This window comes from Podarcis liolepis (assembly GCF_965112155.1).
Source record: "Podarcis liolepis genome assembly, chromosome: 2".
NCBI classification, from domain to species: domain Eukaryota; kingdom Metazoa; phylum Chordata; class Lepidosauria; order Squamata; family Lacertidae; genus Podarcis; species Podarcis liolepis.
Genome location: NC_139555.1, coordinates 119,847,785 through 119,867,346, shown reverse-complemented (window position 1 = coordinate 119,867,346; position 19,562 = coordinate 119,847,785). Strand labels below are relative to the sequence as shown.

The 19,562-nt window shown below is 42.7% G+C and overlaps 1 protein-coding gene across 1 annotated transcript; it reads right to left on the bottom strand.

Annotated features, from left to right (window-relative positions):
* Nucleotides 1-2,560: 2,560 nt before the first annotated feature.
* Nucleotides 2,561-11,379, bottom strand: LOC310700955 (vomeronasal type-2 receptor 26-like; the record flags this gene model as incomplete). The annotated part of the gene is made up of 7 exons (XM_083490912.1): nt 2,561-3,465; nt 3,919-4,045; nt 4,745-4,972; nt 5,854-6,669; nt 7,374-7,618; nt 8,867-8,938; nt 10,944-11,379. 7 exons carry the CDS (start codon nt 11,377-11,379, stop codon nt 2,561-2,563), a joined length of 2,829 nt encoding a protein of 942 aa, XP_083347038.1.
* Nucleotides 11,380-19,562: the final 8,183 nt, after the last annotated feature.

Below are 19,562 nucleotides of genomic sequence, written 5' to 3'. Positions count from 1 at the left end.
AAAGGAAAAGTATGGCAAGAATGTGTTAAGATAATTATAGAACAGAAAACAGAGTAAGATGGAAAGGAATTGCTGAAACAAAGAATAGAAGTGGAATACAAAAAGGGAGGTGTGAGGAAGTCGCTGGAAATAAGTGAATGAAATATAAGATATTGAAAATGTTTGAGGTGTTTTTAAATTGTTTTTGTTTGTTTTTGCTTAATTTGTCAGTCCATGTAGCGTTTTTGTATTGTATTCATATTGTTTTTTCCTTTCCTTCTTTTTTTTCTTTTTCTTTTTGTTTGGAGTGTTGTGTTGGAAATTTTGAAAAAGTAATAAATTTCATTTTTTTTTTTTTAAAAAAAGCAAAATCTCTCACTGCCTCCATTTCTTCCCCTTCTATTTGCCAGAAGGTGATGGGCCCAGTGGCAATGATCTTCATTTTTTTGATGTTGAAGGCTCCGATTCCCACACACTGATAGTTACTGGGTGGTAGTTGGTAGTAAGCTCATTATACAAGAACCATAAATTTGGATCCTTGATCATCCATCCAGAACAGATGCATCCCTGACCCTGAAATTGACTGTATATTGGGGAAAGTATGGATACAGATCTGAAGATGTGGTGTTTCCTTGATAGGTGGTATTGAAGGAACCCCACAACCAAAATCTACTGGTGCAATGTGAACAATTTCCCAGCCAACCTTACGTTGGTGGCGTTGTACATGGTGCCAATCTATCCATTTGGAGTTCCATGCCCCAGAGGCATAGCAGCAGAAACATAAGCCTTGGGTGGTTCTGGAGAACTGGAAAAACTGGTAGGAGGTGTCATTCATTTCAGAAGGAGGTCTAGCAAAAAGGCCACTTTGGTTATATAGTAAGTAGGCCTGCCAACACAATATCGGGGTCCTTGATTAGTCCTGGAATGAGGGACATGTCAGCTACCTTTCTAGGAAGCCCCCCCCCCAATGTCTTTGGAGGTTTAAACTCCTCTTGATATTGATGGGAGATTGTTTCTTCAGAACTTCTTAGGCTTGCCTATACATCTCTCATTGACCCTACCAGATATTATGACCAAGTTTTATCACCAAATAATTATCCATGCTGGCAGATGAGCTAGCAATGGACTCTTTCCAGTTTGCCATGCTCCACTGGGAGTCCAAATGAGCATCTCTTTTGATCCCCTTGCATGGAGGGTGTCCAGGATAGTGAGACCTTGTACCCACCCTCCGCAATCTAGGTCTTCCCACCACCTGTTATCTATAGATTAAATGTGTCTCTGTGTCTTTATTTTAGCAGTTCTCCCCTGCCTCTTATGTGCCAGAGGGACAACTGGAGTTGATCTAGGGTGGATTTCCTTCCACTATGAGAAGTTCTGCCATGTCTAAAGATGTCAGGAGACAGAGCTTCAGCTACAGAGAATCTGAGACATCCCAGATGAAGCGGGGAGAATCCTTCCACTCATCATGGTAGTGGAAAAAGAGCAGCAGCAGCAGAAACTCCAGCCAGAGTCAAATAGGAAGGCATGCTGGATATGGTTTGCATTCCCACCCCCAAAGGAGCTGACAGTGGCTTTGAGACTAGAGAGGCTGCACTTCCCATCTTGTTACCTCTGCTCAAAGAAGTTTTAGAATATATAGCAAAGCCTGCAAAATAGATGCAAATCAAATGGGATCAGTGGGTGTACCATGAACAGTTATCTCAAGTCCCTATCAATGGGCATTGGGCTCTCTGGAAGAAATGATCATCCTTTCTCCATTACTTCCTTCATGTAACTATCATTGCCGTGATATTTCCCAATAGAAATGAAGAAGAAGGAAAAAAAATCAGCACTCTTCTCGCCAGCTCAAAAGCAACTAAGTCCTGAGACACCGTGAAGAGCAACAGATTTATCAGGGCACAATTATCTCAGTATTTTTAACCTAATGTTTTTGAAGGAAAATACAGATATTAATTGTATGTACAATGAAGAAATATACATATCTCGACATGCTTTAAATGACATTTTTCTTGCCATATTTATTCCCCCCTACTAAGAACCCTCCCATTGGTGTGTGTGTGTGTGTGTGTGTGTGTGTGTGTGTGTATCTATCTACAATGAAGAGCAATCCATACCTCAAAGTTTAACATGTTTTAAATGGCTCTTTGCAATAAGGAATAAATTATTCCTACCATATTTATTCCCTCCTCCGAAGAACCCTCCCATTGTGGTATATATATATCTGTAAATAATGTTTCTGTGCCCTCTGTTAACTGTTCCTGAAACAAAATATTTCACTACTCAATTACACTTTTCTCCTTTATTTGTTTTAGCAGTCCCAATCAATTTTCCTATTAAATCAATATATGCAGGAAGTGCCAAAGAACCTGAATTTTAAGAGAAAGACATTTAGCTTTCCAGGTTAAAATAGCACAATTAAAAATAAAATTTAAACATTTAGACACTTCATAAAAGGTTTGAAAAGTAACCATCAGAAAAGGAGCCATAAACATGTTTTTAAATATAAGAAGCTACATTTGCAAGGCAAGTATGTCTTTTTCATCAATGCTGTTCTGGACAACAGTTGTCGAAAATGAGTCATTTAAGAACCAGCTTTTGTTGTCAGATGCTCCTTTGTATTCAAATCAGGCCTGAGTACAATCATGTAGCACTTGGGAACGAAGATGCAGCCTAGAAGCCCAGCACTGGAAGCCAAGATAGAGAAGATCTGCACGGCCACCATGTATTTCCCCTTTGTGCTCAGGTAGGAGGGCACAAAGGAGACCCAAACACTGCAGAAGACCAGCATGCTGAAGGTGATCAGCTTGGCTTCATTGAAGGCCCCAGGCAGCTTCCTGGCCAGAAAAGCCACTGTGAAGCAGATGGAGGCCAGGAAGCCCATGTAGCCGAGGGCAGCATAAAAGATGGCAATAGACCCTTCATTGCATTGTAGGATGATCTCTCTGGGCTGGGAGCTCATGTCAGACTCTGGGAAGGGTGGAGAGATTCCCAGCCAGATGGTGCAGATGACAACTTGGACACTGGAACAGGAAATGACAATGGAGTTGGCCAGACTCTTCCCCAGCCATCTCCTCATCGTGTTTCCTGGTTTTGTGGCCAGGAAGGCCAGCACCACAGTGATGGTTTTGGCCAACACAGAAGAGATGGCAACTGAGAAGATGATGCTGAAGGCCATTTGTCGGAGAAGGCAGGTGGCTTTCCTTGGTCTTCCAATGAAGAGGAAGGAGGACAAAAAGGAAAGCAGGAGGGAGCTGAGGAGGATATAGGAGAGGTTCCGGTTGTTGGCTTTGACTATGGGAGTTTCCCAGAATATAATGAATATTCCTAGCACAACACACGTGGTTAGGGATAATAATAGGGCAAAGGAAGCTTGGAAGATCCCCAAAGGTTCTTCATATGCCAGAAAAGTGATGATCTTGTACAAACATTGATCTCTGTTCTTGTTTGGATGCTGATCTTCTGGACACCTGGTGCAACGCTCTGCATCTGGAAGGAGCACAAGGAATAACAACTTTACTGCTTTTCCTTAACAAAAAGTAATACCAAAGTGTTCCCCACTAAAAGAAAATATAAAAACTATTGTGTAAAACCAGGGAGAGCAGGAAAATGACACTCAAAATGGACCTTGTTGGATTCAACTATACGAAACATTTGTGCCTGACAATCATCTGGGAGTTCATGGTGCCTCTTGTGCCAAGTTTGACTAACAGTCAAAGTAATGTCAAATTCCTGTATCTCGGGATTTTCTCCCTCTCTGTGTAGGCTTCTAATTGTCATTCAATGTGTCAATACAGCATGTATGAACACCCAGTGGGGAAAATGCCCAGTTGTGTTGTAGCAGTGCATCACTTCTAGAACTCCCCTTTAATAAACCCCGGACACCCGAAAGGTCCTTTGTCCTCTTCCCCAAGGGCAGGACTTTCTGCTGGTGTCACCCACCTTCCTGAGCGGCCATTGTTCCTTCCGCACAGGGAACGCAGTCATAGCAGCAGAGCAGCATTCCTTCCTGAACTACCTTGAAGAATCCAGACTGGCAACTTTCCACACACCTGGAAGTAGGCAGGGGCTAAGCATAAAGGGGCATCAAGGAAAATGTGTTAAGGCTGATGTGTTAAGGATGATAACAATGTTTTGATTAATTATTTTGAGCCATATTCATACACTACTTTATTGCAAAAAAACCTCTCATGAGAATGTTTCCCTGTTTGATCCAAACCCTAGTTCCTTCTGCTTCTCTTTCCTTGTTGCTCACCTCTGTTTCAGTTTCCCCTCTTGTACATGATAAAGTGTCATAATCACTGTATTAATCAGAGGTAGCCACACTTTATTCATTTGAGATCCCTAGTTAAATTTCCTAGAAGGGTTCAAGTTAGGAGTCCATCTCTTTTTGCAAACAAATTTATTGCACACTTTTCTGGAAGTTGTTCCAGAGAACATGGATTTACAGGAGCATTTCAGGAAATATTGCCAGCACTGAGGCTGCTAAAAGCCACACTCTCTTACAGATTTTAAGTTTTTAGTGGTTAAAATATGAGAGGGGAAGGGGGAAACCAGTGGCCACATCATCTAGTTACTAAAACACCCACCTTGAAATTACACTCCCATAGCAGCTGATTCATGCATATACAGAGTTTCACAGGGACCCACTGTTAGATTTTCAAGAAATGCAGGAGGCATTTGAAGGCAGTGCAACACAAAACATGAGGAATTATTTGAACTTATCGGATGGGAAATCTAATAAAATGAAACAAATTATTTCCCCCACCTTGTTGAGCCATTTGGGGCACACAGTGGCATTCTGGTCGATGGTGCACTTTAGGTCTAGGGATTTCTGCCTATTGATGATCCCAATGATCTCTCTAAGAAGGGACCGATTTGGAAACACCATCCAGTTCACAATGTCCAAGTCAGCTGCCAGTTCCCCGTTCTCATCCAAATACACTCCATCCATTGAAGAATTGTAAAACTGGGCATCTCCCAGGAAAGAGTGGAGCTAGAATGGCAGAGAAAAGGGCTGCTATAGAATAGGGGAAACAGCACTGACTATTCAACTCTGCACATTTCATGCTTGGATCTGCTCTCATTTGGGATTGGCTACAGAGTGTCAGGGACTGGTTGGGCAGTTTGGTGGGAAGCACCAGCCAGGGAACCCCCAGGGGAGGAAGGCTCAGAGCCAGGGCATTGGTGGTGGGACACTGAGGTGAGCTCAGAGGAAGAAGATTGCAATGAGGGGCTGGATGCTGAAGGGGCAACAGGGTTTAGTGAGCAGGGAGAGTCAGTGACTGGGAGCACAGGAGAGGGGTCAAGAGGCTGCTGGAGAATCCAAGGACTCTTTCTCTCCTGCTGAGACAGGCTCCCCTCCTCCCTGGTCACCAAGAACATGCAGGAGAATGAAGAGGTTGGAACAGAGACCAGAGGTGCCTTAGAAAGGGCAGAAGGCAGGTCCCTTCAGTTCTGGCAACTGCCCTATAGGGGCCAGACTGATTGGGAGGTGTTGCTGAGTTGTATGCCATTTTCTTGAATAAACATCCTGCCTCTGCATATTAATGGGATCAGAATATAAATAAGCCAGAAATATGACAAATGTACACATGTATTAAACTCTATCGTAATGAGAACATGAGTTGGAGGGGCTGGGGGGTCAAATGGGCCACTGCAAGGCAAAGAAGAGGTTCGGTCAGTTGCGGGAAGTGTTACCAGAGAGACTGTCATCTGAGAGGAAATGAAAAGGATACGATTCAGGGCACTTCACAAAGGGGTTTGCAAAATCTCACCTCCCCACTACATTCCTCAAGTTCTCCAAGACTACCATTCTGGAATTGTACAATTGAATGTCACGTTTGGCAGAGATGTCAGTGATGGGAAAGGAAATACCTGCCATGGCTGTAGCCTTTGAACTTCCAGACTGTCCTTCAACCTCCACTTAGATCTAGAGGAATATGCAGCATTTAAGGAACGGGCCACAGCTTGGACAGTGTTGTAAATCCTGTAGCTGTTTAGAGATAAGAGTCTTTCCAGATATTCTTGGGGCAGCATCTCCAGTTCCTCCCTTTCTCTGCATCTTGTCCAGCTTTTCACTGACAATGTATTCTGTAAATGGGAACAATTAAAAGCTGTCTCCCAAAACTGCTTGCTTGCAAAGAAAACGGCATCAAAATCGTCATATTTTGTCCATTTACTTGCCCCAATAGAGAAAGAAAGAATACTGTGGAAATGCTGGAAATCAAAACCATGGTTGATGACGCTGACGAAGTCTATACTCAAATCCCACATAGATGTTGTGATGAAGACTCTCCCTGCTGTGGGTTTGACCAGCTCGTCAAATATTATTTTTGCAAGTCGTATTCCCAGCGAGAAATAAGTAGTTTCTACATAATAAAAAAATACATGGACTTGTCCCCACTTTTCAAATGGAGGAACACTGAACCTCACACTGTATGCATTAAGTTGTGGGATGCTTAGTGAGATGGCAACGCAAATGCCACTCTCTAATAGCACAGGTGTCAATGTCTTCATGAACCTCTCTCCGTTTTCAGTGTCTGGAGCAATGAGGCCAATGAACGTCCATCTGAAGTGATGGAGCAGCTTGACAATCGCTGGGTATATGGCGTCTTCTTTGGGGACCGTCCGATAGAAAAAGGGGAACTGCCTCTTGTCATTCAGAGCATGGGAGCCAACGGCGTAGTTGACCTGGCAAGAAAAGATCGACTGTTGGCTTGCATTGTTTGGGATCAAAGACAAAATAATTCATACCCCAAACAACATATATTTACTTTGTAAAAACACGTGTGTTGTTGGTTTTTTGCCCAGACTTTTCTTGACATATAAGACTGGATTCCATTTTTATCTTTATGAATTCCCTCCGTTCCTGTTTTCATCTTTTAAAATATGCTTTTATATTTCTAATTTACTGGTATTATACTGTACATTTGTTTCAACAATTTTGTTACTATTTTATGTTATGCAATGCTAAAATGTTTTTTATTTATTGAATGTGTTATAACTGTTTTTAATTGAAAAACAAAATATCACTTTCACTCAGGGAAATCTTTTCTACTTTATTCCATTTTTAGTGGCATGGCCACTAGTATGAGGGAAGTTCCCTTCCTCCTCATTTTATATGCACAGGCATACACACACACACACACACAGAGAGAGAGAGAGAGAGAGAGAGAGAGAGAGAGAGAGAGAGAGAGAGAAATCAGCATTCGACACAAATGGAAGGGAGGAAGGACAGGTAATATCCAAAAGAGCACAGCAATTCATCTGACCATTCCTTATCTCCTTTCTTCAATTCCTTGACATCCTATGTCTTCCTCATTCTGAGTTGATACTACCCAACACTTTCATGCCTGAGAAGCACAGCCAGATAATCCCTCCATCTCCATTCCTACCTGTGGCATTTTATAGATGCTCAACATGCTTGAAATCTGGATGGAGTTCTCAGAGTCAGAGTCAGCCCCTTCCAGAACTGCAATCAAGTTATTCTGTTTTCCACAGTTGTAGTTTGGAACATTCGCCTGTCTAGAAGAGACCAGGTCTACCAAAGCTTCATACGTTATTCTTCCATGAAAAAAGTTCTCATAGATATTGTAGCCCAGAGTGGTGTTGGGCAAGAGCCTGGGATCCTGGTTGATCTCTTGAATGGCAAAGAAGAAAGACAGGGGCAGCCAGTACCTTGTTCCTTCTTTCCTGAAAAAATGTACATATCATATCCTCCAGCATTCAGTGAATATATCACTTCCAACTCTTTCTTTTTTTGGACAAGCTTCTAAGGATAATCTAAAGTCCTGGATTCAATTTCTAGAATTTAATCCTCCTAACACTGACCCAAGTTCAGATTTTGACAGCCAATCCCCACTTGATGATGCCTGACTGGTGGGAAAGCCTTGTTCAATCAAGACCCATTATCCCTTGGAAAACAAAACTAAAATAGAGTGAATTTTTCATGATGGAATTAGACGGGCACAGACTTTCAAATAACAATAAGAGACAAAAGGTTTTTAAAGGCTCATAAAATGACACAGAACATCTATTGCTCTCTCTCTCCCTGGTCTCCCCCAACCCTTTAATTTTTAAAATTATTTTTATTGATTTGTTTTTAAAAAGAAGTGCAAACAGTAAAAAAGGAAGAAAATAAAGATTTAAAAATTTATAGCCTAAAGCATCACAGCCTGGAAGGTCTAAAGTACTCAGATACACCACAGTTCCAGAAGGATGATGGATAAAGATAAATATTGAATGAAGCAGCAATAACCAACTCGCCATAAATGGACTTACATGATAAAGCTGGTAGAGGGAGACTCATTGAAGTGCTGTGCATTAAATATTGCACCTGTGGCAGAGAAGACTCCACTAATGAGGTGGTCTCCTGGCCTGTAATAATTGAATGGCTCTAGCCAGTCTCTCTGCAAGGTCAAGGGGCATTTTGCCTTCGCTCCACAGTCTGCATGAGGCAGGAAGAGCAGGAGAAGCAGTACCATTATTTGCCTGCTTGGAACACCTTGCTTTCCTGTGACTGCTCCCCTGAACTAGAAGATAATTAGATAATGTTGATGGAATGCAACCAAGACTTCACGCCTAGAAGGGATAGAAGTCAGCCTTGCACCTTGTATTGCAACTCGCCTGTCCTAAATCTGAACCCAAACTGTCAGTGGTACAGAAGGCCTTTATGCACCAATTCCTCTCTGCTCTAATGATATATCTTAATTGCCTTATGTTGTTGACAATTCAGATATCTCCCTGAGTGGACTCAAAGGTGATCTTTGGACAAATCTCTGGAGCTTTGTTGAGAAGAAGATGAAAGAAAAACCCCTCTATGATTTTGATGATTTTGATAATTATAAAGGGATGAAGCATGGCCTCTGAAATGTCCTGAACTCTTTACGTGGCTTCATGCGCAGGTGCAGGCTGAAGAAAAACATGTTTGCATAAACTCTGTATGTCCTACACTTGGATTCTGGGAGGAAACAAAGAAGTTGGAGCACCCCAACTTAGAGGAACTAGACAAGCATATCCAAATTCTCCCTTGCTTTTTCATATTTGCTTCTGCTATTAGACAACATAGGGAGATCTATGGAGTAGTCCACAATTCAGTTAAATATAAATTGATTTCATATGCAGATGATATTCTTCTGATGATTTCTAAACCTCATTTTACTATTTCCATGTTTGTGCAGATGATAGATGTCTTCACAATACTCTATTAACTGGTACAAATTGGGTTTGTTGCCTATAGGTGAAAATTTACTTACCCATTTATTTAAGGACTATCAGTTCCACATTTGTTCCAAATCTATTAAATATTTAAGTATGGTAATACGAAGAGATTTAACTCTCACTTTGTAACAAGGAACATATATATATATATATATATAGAGAGAGAGAGAGAGAGATTTTCAGACGTCATTACCTGGGAGTCATTAAGCCTTACACTTTGGGCAAGAACATAAATTATACATCATAAACAGCTGATAAAGTCACATTCCCATACATCTTTTTAGGTTATCTGATATTAAATGACCACAGAAACCCATGTTGAATGTTCAGTGGGTATGGCCCAAGTATCAAAGTAGAAGAAGATGTATGGAAACCACTGTGGTTTTGATAATTGCAAAGGAAACAAACAGCAACTCTACAACATCCTCAAGAATTTATTGATATTCATGTGCAGGCGTAGTAGGGGGGGGATGTTTGTGAAAACTCCCAGTTTTCTAGCTCCCAACTCTGAGATGCCAGACCCTCCTCACTTGAACTGCTAGTCACTTTGGGGCAGGGCAGGCCTAACTGCCTCACACTTGACATTTTCTTGGAGGGAGGGCTGCCCTCTCACAGGGAAGCTGGAACCAAAATTCATTGCAATTCAGTAGGTCTTCTGAGCAGACAAGACAATGCTCCCATAACTTCACTTCCTTATTCTCACTCAGCTGAGCAGCTCTCCTCCATGTAAATGCTACCTGAGAAGCAGCTCATCCAAGGTAAGGAGGAGGAGGAGAGAGGGGTGCGGCTGGTTAAGGGAAGGGTGTGTGGGAGTGCTGAATTAATTTTGAATTCAAAGCATGTCTGAAAGTGAAGCATGGCATGTGGAATGTCACACTCCAAGTCTGGGCTCTGGAAAGGGAATGTGGAAACCAACACAAACAACTTTAAAGAAAAATAATTATTTGATTTTACAAGTAAAATGTATCACATTACATAACCATATAAAGAGATTTCTCTGAATCTTGAGATTTCCCCTCATCCCCCCCATAGGTCCTATTGCCAACATTTACAACTGCATATTATTGCATAACATTTTGTATCCTTCCATATTATCCATAGTGTTTGTTACATTACAAGTGTGATTAAAATCCTGCTCCTACACAAACAAGGAAGCAATATCTCTTCTCCAGCACAATATTTGCCTGTTTACTGCATTTCTATACTACTACTCTGTCAAGGCAAACATTATTAAAATACTAAAATAAATTATTGACAGAAGAAATAAAAGGACAGGCGGAGTCCCCAGATCCCACGCGGTCCCCACCGTCATGTGAAATAACGACTCATAACAACGTGCTATGGGATTAAATTGGCCACAACTTTATTAACTTTCAAATGTGGGTAGACCTTGGCTCAGGCATTGGGCGTTTTCCCTCCCCAGTCCCCAGCCGGGGACCTAGGGAGCATCAGGGTTATCCACTGTGTGTGTGTGTGGGGGGGGATGAGCCGGCTCTGGAGAACATATGTTGAAGCAGAGATAGCCGCCCCCGTTATGCCGCTGCTGCAGGGGAGAGCAAGGACGACCTTTCGGCGTACGGTCAAAGCCTCCCTTCAGAAACCCCTTTTACGGGGAACCCTGGTATCACCGCCGCAAAGAGGAAGATGGACTAAAGGATTCTGCCCAAGGCCTGATACCGCCACCCGAGACCGCAAAGATTGCGGTCTTGCCGCCAAGACTACCTATATCTGAAAAGCCCCTTTGCCATCCTCCAACCAGTCAATCAGGCCATGCCTGATGTCGCTCAGCCAACGCTCGTTACCAAGTTCCGATAGGAGCACGCCATCGGGCCGAAATAGCTCCTGCATGTAAACTTTAATGTTGGGGTGTTTCACGACCCGACCTCCCATGCGAGTGGTTGCAGAGTGCACTGCCCTATTGATTTTTTCCACAGTGTAATTAAGTCTAGTGGGTTTGATGATGCCCTGCCAATGCAAGCGTGGCAGAAGTTCAGACCAGAAAATCGTAATACTGGGGTGAGTGGCGTGTACGCTTTCCAGGTCTGCAATCGCTGTTTTGATCAGAATGATGATTTTACGCACGACTAAGTCATTTTCGCCGAGGTGGAGCACAACCGTGTTTGGCGGGTGGCGGAACGCAAGTTTGTGACGCAACCGAGGGAGCAGGGCATCCCACCGCATTCCAGGTTGTCCGAACCAGGAAATGGAGATCTTTGGCTGCAGACCCAGTTGTTCTCCACCTGGACCAGTGGTGGCATGGATGGCCGCCCAATGCACTATGATGTGGCCACGCAAAGGGCGCCCCCCGTTTTAAGCGTGGAGCGGTCATTTCCAATGGCTATAATCTATACAGTGGTACCTTGGGTTACATACGCTTCAGGTTACTGTCTCCGCTAGCCCAGAAACAGTACCTCAGGTTAAGAACTTTGCTTCACGATGAGAACAGAAATCGTGCAGCGGCAGCGGGAGGCCCCATTAGCTAAAGTGGTGCTTCAGGTTAAAAACAGTTTCAGGTTAGGAACAGACCTCCAGAATGAATTGAGTACTTAACTCGAGGTACCACTCTACTTATATTTGCCCCACACTTTCTAGGCACACATCCGTCCTTTGAAGCAGGAGGAGGCCTGCATTGAATGGCTGCAGAAATATCTAGTCACCTTCTGAGATTTATGGTTGAGTGGATTGCACTGAATTGTGTATTGTGACCTGTCTACCCCACCATCAGATACCTCCCAACACTCCCCAAAATGGTTTTGAGTCTCAAACTTCCATATGGGTCCTGAAAGGGTACAGAGAAAAGATCCTTTCCCTCAGAATCATGGATGATGGAATTGGAACATGGAGAGGTTACAACACACCCTAAAGCACTATATCCATCATAGGGGCCCCTCAGGTTTCCAGGGCCTCATAGATGACTTGCCAGAAATGAAACCTCTTGTTTAGGACCAAGTCAATAGGCTGGGCTCATAGTTGCATGACACTCCAAAAATATTTAGTTTCACTGGGCCTTTATATCAAAAATGCATTTCAGGGCCCACATGTAAGGTTAGGAGGAAGCCCAAACCCATTACTTCAGATCAGTTATGATGAGTTACTTAAATGCAGCACAACCCACCAAAACTAACCTTTTTGTTAAATGGGCTCTTGAACCAAAATGGGGGTGCAGGGCCTACATGAAAGATCAGTGAAAATCAAAACCCATTCTTTATGTTCAGAATTGATGCAATGGTCACACAGAATGGTCACAACCAGCACTAAAAACAGGGTGATTGGGCCCCTATATGGAAAGGGAAGTAAAAGGGCCACACAGAAGGCCAGGGAAACTCTGAACTTTATGATCAAGAACAATGAGAGGGTGGCATAGAGGTATCGCACAACCTACCCCGAATATAATCTTCACATTCATTGGACTGTTGAACAAAAATAGGGGTCACATTTAATGTTGGGGGGAACTCTAATCCATTACTTAGCATTGCAGGGTTATCATAGAATCATAGAATTATAAAACTGGAAGTGACCCCAAGGGGCATCTAGTCCAACCCCCTGCAATGAAGGAATCTTAGCTAAAGCATCCATGACAGATGGCCACCCAACCTCTGCTTAAAAACACCCAAGGAAGGAGAGTCCACAACCTGCTGAGGGAGACCGTTCTAGTTGCTTAGAGTGGCCACAATCTGACCCCCCCCCCAATGTTTGAAGTGAGACTCTAACATATTCAATTGGGGGAATCCTATAGCTGAACATGATCCAGAGTTTGGGCAGGGCTTCCAGTGAAAATGAAGACAGGAACCAGTCACTTCTCATTTGTGGTGTAGGGTGTGTATTCCATACTTCTTACCAGCTTGCCAATTGTTTAGGGCAATTTGGAAGAAAGATCTTATGGGAAAAGCCATGACTACTGTGTCACAGAACCTGGAAGTTGGGCTTGTAGGAGAAAAAACTTAGACAAAGGCTCAAGGGGAATCAGAAGGAGAATAAAGAAAAGTCCTTGAAACAATAGACTTTGTTATTGCATCAAGAGAGAAGAGAGATCTGTTGATGAACTAACAAAAGTTGGCTCACCCAGAAACAGCTGAAAAGGTATACTTAAAAATTCAATGGATGGACCTTTTGGTGCTCTTACAGTCTCATGATTAATCTGAGCCCTGAGAATTGGACAAGAAGTGTAATTCATGGCACAGGGTATATTTTCTGCAAGAAACGTTTCAGGCACAGTGTAATAAATTACCTCACTTTAGCCTTGATTCTGATGTTTGGCTGATTTGTCTCAATCCCTGGTGATTTGGCAAGAATAAGAATAATTATAAGGGAGAGATGCATCACCTGAGTCTCTGTGTGGCTCAAGGGACAGGTGCAGACCTGGAGGAAAACACGAGAACAAGAATGCACAGAAATGGCTTCCTGGTCTTTACCTGGGTTGGCTTGGGGGGTGTGTGTCAAAGGTCAGCTTGACCTGTAAATGACAACATACTCTTTTAATGTTCCATAAATGCCAGCAAAGTAGTGTGAACTTTGTTTTTCACATAATTATCAGAATCATAGTGATTTATTCTCTCCAGAACTCAAGCGATATTTTTCGTAATTGTCCAAACCTCTGAATAAATAGCAGCACAGTGTCATTCATTGCACTGTGCTGGGGCCCTGGGGAGAGAAATCTGGTGCACAGAAAAATCCTGTGTCAGAGAAATATTGAGTCAAGATTTAGAGCAGCTGAAGTAGTTAGTAGTTTACTTCAAACTAAAAAACTTTAACCCCCGAAAAATACATGCCCTCCAAAATATCAGCAAAAAACACTTGCAACTAACACCCCAGTTGTAACACCAACACCCACGTCCTGAACATTCACCCTCCCTTCCCTACAAGCTCAGTTACTCAATGGATCTGGTTCTGCTAACCATAGAATAGATGTAAGATCTTTTCAGTTGCTGTCTCTTCTGTATAGGCAAAACCTATCACTGTGATGCTGGCCTTCGTGGCCATAAAGCCAGGAAACACAATCAAGAGATGACTGGGGAAGAGTCTGGCCAACTTCATTGTCATTTTCTGTCCAAGTTGCCATCTGCATCATCTGGATGGGAATCTCTCCACCCTTCCCAGAGTCCGACATGACCTCCCAGGCTGGAGAGATCACCTTGCAATACAATGTAGGGTCTGTTGCCATGTTTTATGGTGTCCTTGCCTACATGGGCTTCCTGGCCTCCATCTGCTTCACAGTGATGTTCTTAGCTAGGAAACTGCCTGGGGCCTTCAATGAAGCCAAGCTGATCACCTTCAGCATGCTGGTCTTCTGCAGTGTTTGGCTCTCCTTTGTGCCCTCCATGAGCACAAAGAGGAAATACATGGTAGCCGTGCAGATCTTCTCTATTTGGCCTCCGGTGCTGGGCTTCTCGGCTGCATCTTCATTTCCAAGTGCCACATAATTGTAGTCTGGCCTGATCTGAATACAAAGGAGGATCTAATGACCAAATCAAAGGATGGTTTATGATCTTGTGCTATGCAACTGATTTGTTGATTAATATCTAGTGTCTGACAACAAAAGCTGATTCTTAAATTACTCATTTTCGACTACTGTCATCCAGCACAGACATATTTGCAAATGTAGCTTCTTAGATTTAAATCTTTCTTCCTGTCAAATAAATCATGAATGTTGAAATTGAATTCATAATAGCTCTGCAATGGCCATAGGTCCTTTGGGCCTAAGCTTGTACATCACTTCATCACAGGCTTATCCCACGATATTATTGACCAACCATAGTAGTCTTTATGCTGCTCATATTTACCTGGGGTTCACAAATAACCAGTCACACTTATTTGTCTATTCAAACTGTTGGTAGTCAGACTTTTTCTTCTTCTTCTTAAATGCCTTTCTTTTGTCCTGCATAAATTATTTGATCTACAGCAAGGTTGTTATTTGAAAAGAGAACCTTTTTCTCTGCATTTGTAGCTTAAATTTCCCCCCTGACACACTGCATTGTTATCCTTTTCTGTTTGTGCCTTTTGTTGTGTATTTGCCTACTATCAGATACTTTTTTCTCTGCCCTGAAACACCTTGGAGCACATCAGAATTGTTAGGAAATTATTAGGATTACTTTCATTGTTGATAATATTTCTGTGTTGCCCCCCCTCAAAAGGATCCCCGTCTCCTTCCTTGTCATGTTGCAGCTTGGAATGTAACTGATTGTTCTGTGATGAATATTTCATACATGAATTTCTAGGATAAAATTTTGTTTATTTTCCTACATTTGAGGTTATCCCAAGACAGCTTACTGTGTTGCTTGATTTACTGGTATTTTCTTGTCTTGTCCTAATTAAAATCCAGCCATTATAACTCAATTTTACATATAACCCATTAATCTTTCTGGATCATTCCTGGATCAACAGTACATTTATAGAAGCTTTACAAGAGCAAATAAGGGATGAGCTGAAGGTACTCTGCACATGCTCATGGGCACTCTCAGTTGGTATTGCTTTCTGTGCCTATGGCACAGTCCTGACTCAAATGGAGCTAGTCAGTCAGAAGTCTCAAACCCAGCCATTTTTCAGGGTTTCATAGGGTATTAACATCCCAACTCTGCTATGTGAACTAATTGGCTTTGCTGAATACATCATGGAACCTGAGTTAAAATCATGCACTCGGCTACCTAGTTCTAGCTTTTCCACTTTCTTATGAGGTGGCCAAAGTATTGGAGTCTCAGCTTCAGGATCTGTCCTTCCAGTGAGCACTCAGGGCTGATTTCCTTAAGAATGGATACGTTTGATCTTCTTGCAGTCCATGGGACTCTCAAGTCTCCTCCAGCACCATAATTCAGAAGCATCAATTCTTTGGCGATCAGCCTTCTTTATGGTCCAGCTCTCACTTCCATACATCACTACTGGGAAAACCATAGCTTTAACTATACGGACCTTTGTTGGCAAGGTGATGTTTCTGCTTTTTAAGATGCTGTCTAGGTTTGTCATTGCTTTTCTCCCAAGAAGCAGGTGTCTTTTTAATTTCGTGACTGCTGTCACCATCTGCAGTGATCATGGAGCCCAAGAAAGTAAAATATCTCACTGTCTCCATTTCTTCCCCTTCTATTTACCAGGAAGTGATGGGCCCAGTGGCGATGATCTTCGGTTTTTTTGATGTTGAAGGCTCTGATTCCCACACACTGATAGTTACCAGGGTGGTAGTTGGTAGCGAGCCCATTATACAAGAACCATAAATTTGGATCCTTGATCATCCATCCAGAACAGATGGATCCCTGTCCGGTGAAATTGACTGTATATTGGGGAAAGTATGGATACAGATCTGAAGATGTGGTGTTTCCTTGATAGGTGGTATTGAAGGAACCCCACAACCAAAATCTATCGATGCAGTGAGTATAATTTCCCAGCCAACCTTTACGTTGGTGGCGTTGTACATGGTGCCAATCTATCCATTTGGAGTTCCATGCCCCAGAGGCATAGCAGCAGAAACACAAGCCTTGGGTGGTTCTGGAGAACTTGAAAAACTGGTAGGAGGTGTCATTCATTTCAGAAGGAGGTCTAGCAAAAAGGCCACTTTGGTTATATAGTAAGTAGGCCTGCCAACACAATATCGGGGTCCTTGATTAGTCCTGGAATGAGGTACATGTCAGCTACCTTTCTAGGAAGCCCCCCCCCCAATGTCTTTGGAGGTTTAAACTCCTCTTGATATTGATGGGAGATTGTCTCTTCAGAACTTCTTAGGCTTGCCTATACATCTCTCATTGACCCTAGCAGATATTCTGACCAAGTTTTATCACCAAATAATTATCCATGCTGGCAGATGAGCTAGCAATGGACTCTTTCCAGTTTGCCACGCTCCACTGGGAGTCCAAATGAGCATCTCTTTTGATCCCCTTGCAGGAGGGTGTCCAGGATAGTGTGACCTTGTCCCCACCCTCCACAATCTAGGTCTCCCCACCACCTGTTATCTATAGATTAAATGTGTCTCTGTGTGTTTATTTTAGCAGTTCTCCCCTGCCTCTTATGTGCCAGAGGGACAACTGGAGTTAATCTAGGGCGAATTTCCTTCAACTATGACAAGTTCTGCCATGTCTAAAGACGTCAGGAGACAGAGCTTCAGCTACAGAGAATCTGAGACATCCCAGATGAAGCGGGGAGAATCCTTCCACTCATCATGGTAGTGGAAAAAGAGCAGCCGCAGCAGAAACTCCAGCCAGAGTCAAATAGGAATGCATGCTGGATATGGTTTGCATTCCCACCCCCAAAGGAGCTGACAGTGGCTTTGAGACTAGAGAGGCTGCACTTCCCATATTGTTACCTCTGCTCAAAGAAGTTTTAGAATATATAGCAAAGCCTGCAAAATACAGTGGTGCCTCGCAAGACGAAAATAATCCGTTCTGTGATTCTCTTCGTCTAGCGAGTTTTCCGTCTTGCGAGGCATTCGTCTTGCGGGGCACCACTGTAGCTGCAAAGCAAATGGGATGAGTGGATGTACCATGAGCAGTTATCTCATGTCACTATCAAAGGGCATTGGGCTATCTGGAAGAAATGATCTTCCTTTCTCCATTACTTCCTTCATCTAACTATCATTGCCATGATATTTCCCAAAAGAAATGAAGAAGAAGGGAAAAAATCAGCACTCTTTCTCACCAGCTCAAAAGCAACTAAGTCCTGAGACACCGTGAAGAGCAACAGATTTATCAGGGCACAATTATCTCAGTATTTTTAACATAATGTTTGTAAAGGAAAATACAGATATTAATTGTATGTACAATGAAGAACAATTCATATCTCAAAGTTCAGCATGCTTTAAATAATGTAAATAATCTGTAAATAATGTTTCTGTGCCCTCTGTTAACTGTTCCTGAAACAAAATATTTCACTACTGAATGACACTTGTCTCCTCTATTTGTTTTAGCAGTCCCAATCAATTTTCCTATTAAATCAATATATTGAAATGCAGGAAGTGCCAAAGAGCCTGAATTTTAAGAGAAAGACATTCAGCTTTCCAAGTTAAAATAGCACAATTAAAATAAAATGTAAACATTTAGACAATTCTTAAAGGTTTGAAAAGTAACCATCAGAAAAGGAGCCGTAAACATGCTTTTAAATCTAAGAAGCTACATTTGCAAGGCAAGTATGTCTTTTTCATCATTGCTGTGCTGGACAACAGTTGTCGAAAATGAGTCATTTAAGAACCAGCTTTTGTTGTCAGATGCTCCTTTGTGTTCAGCTCAGGCCTAAGTACAATTATGTAGCACTTGGGAAAGAAGATGCAGCCCAGAAGCCCAGCACTGGAAGACAAGATAGAGAAGATCTGCACAGCCACCATGTATTTCCCCTTTGTGCTCAGATAGGAGGGCACAAAGGAGACCCAAACACTGCAGAAGACCAGCATGCTGAAGGTGATCAGCTTGGCTTCATTAAAGGCCCCAGGCAGCTTCCTAGCTAAGAAAGCCACTGTGAAGCAGATGGAGGCCAGGAAGCCCATGTAAGCCAGGGCAGCATAAAACATGGCAACAGACCCTTCATTGCATTGCAGGATGATCTCTCTGGGCTGGGAATGCATGTCAGACTCTGGGAAGGGAGGAGAGATTCCCAGCCAGAGGATGCAGATGGCAACTTGGACAATGGAACAGGAAATGACAATGGAATTGGCCAGACTCTTTCCCAGCCATCTCCTCATTGTGTTTCCTGGCTTTGTGGCCAGGAAGGCCAGCACCACAGTGATGGTTTTTGCCAACACAGAGGAGACGGCAACTGAAAAGATGATGCTGAAGGCCATTTGTCGGAGAAGGCAGGTCCCTTTCCTTGGCCTTCCAATGAAGAGGAAGGAGGACAGAAAGGAAAGCAGGAGGGAGATGAGGAGGATATAGGAGAGGTTTCGGTTGTTGGCTTTTACTATGGGAGTTTCCTGGAATATAATGAATATTCCTAGCACAACACACGTGGTTAAGGATAAGAATAGGGCAAAGGAAGCTAGGAAGATCCCCAAAGGTTCTTTGTAAGCCAGAAAAGTGATGATCTTGTACAAACATTGATCTCTGGCCTTGTTTGGATGCTGATCTTCTGGACACCTGGTGCAACGCTCTGTATCTGGAAAGAACACAAGGAATAACAACTTTACTGCTTTTCCTTAACAAAAGGTAATACCAAAATGTTCCTCACTAAAAGAAAATATAAAAACCATTGTGCACAACCAGGGAGAGCAATTATTGGTATTAATAATATTACGGGATAGGAAAATGACACTCAAAAGGGACCTTGTTGGACTCAACTATATGAAACATTTGTGCCTGACAATCATCTGGGAGTTCATGGTGTCTCTTGTGCCAAGTTTGACTAACAGTCAAAGTAATGTCAAATTGTGGATCGAGGGCCCGCCCCCGCTATGTGAA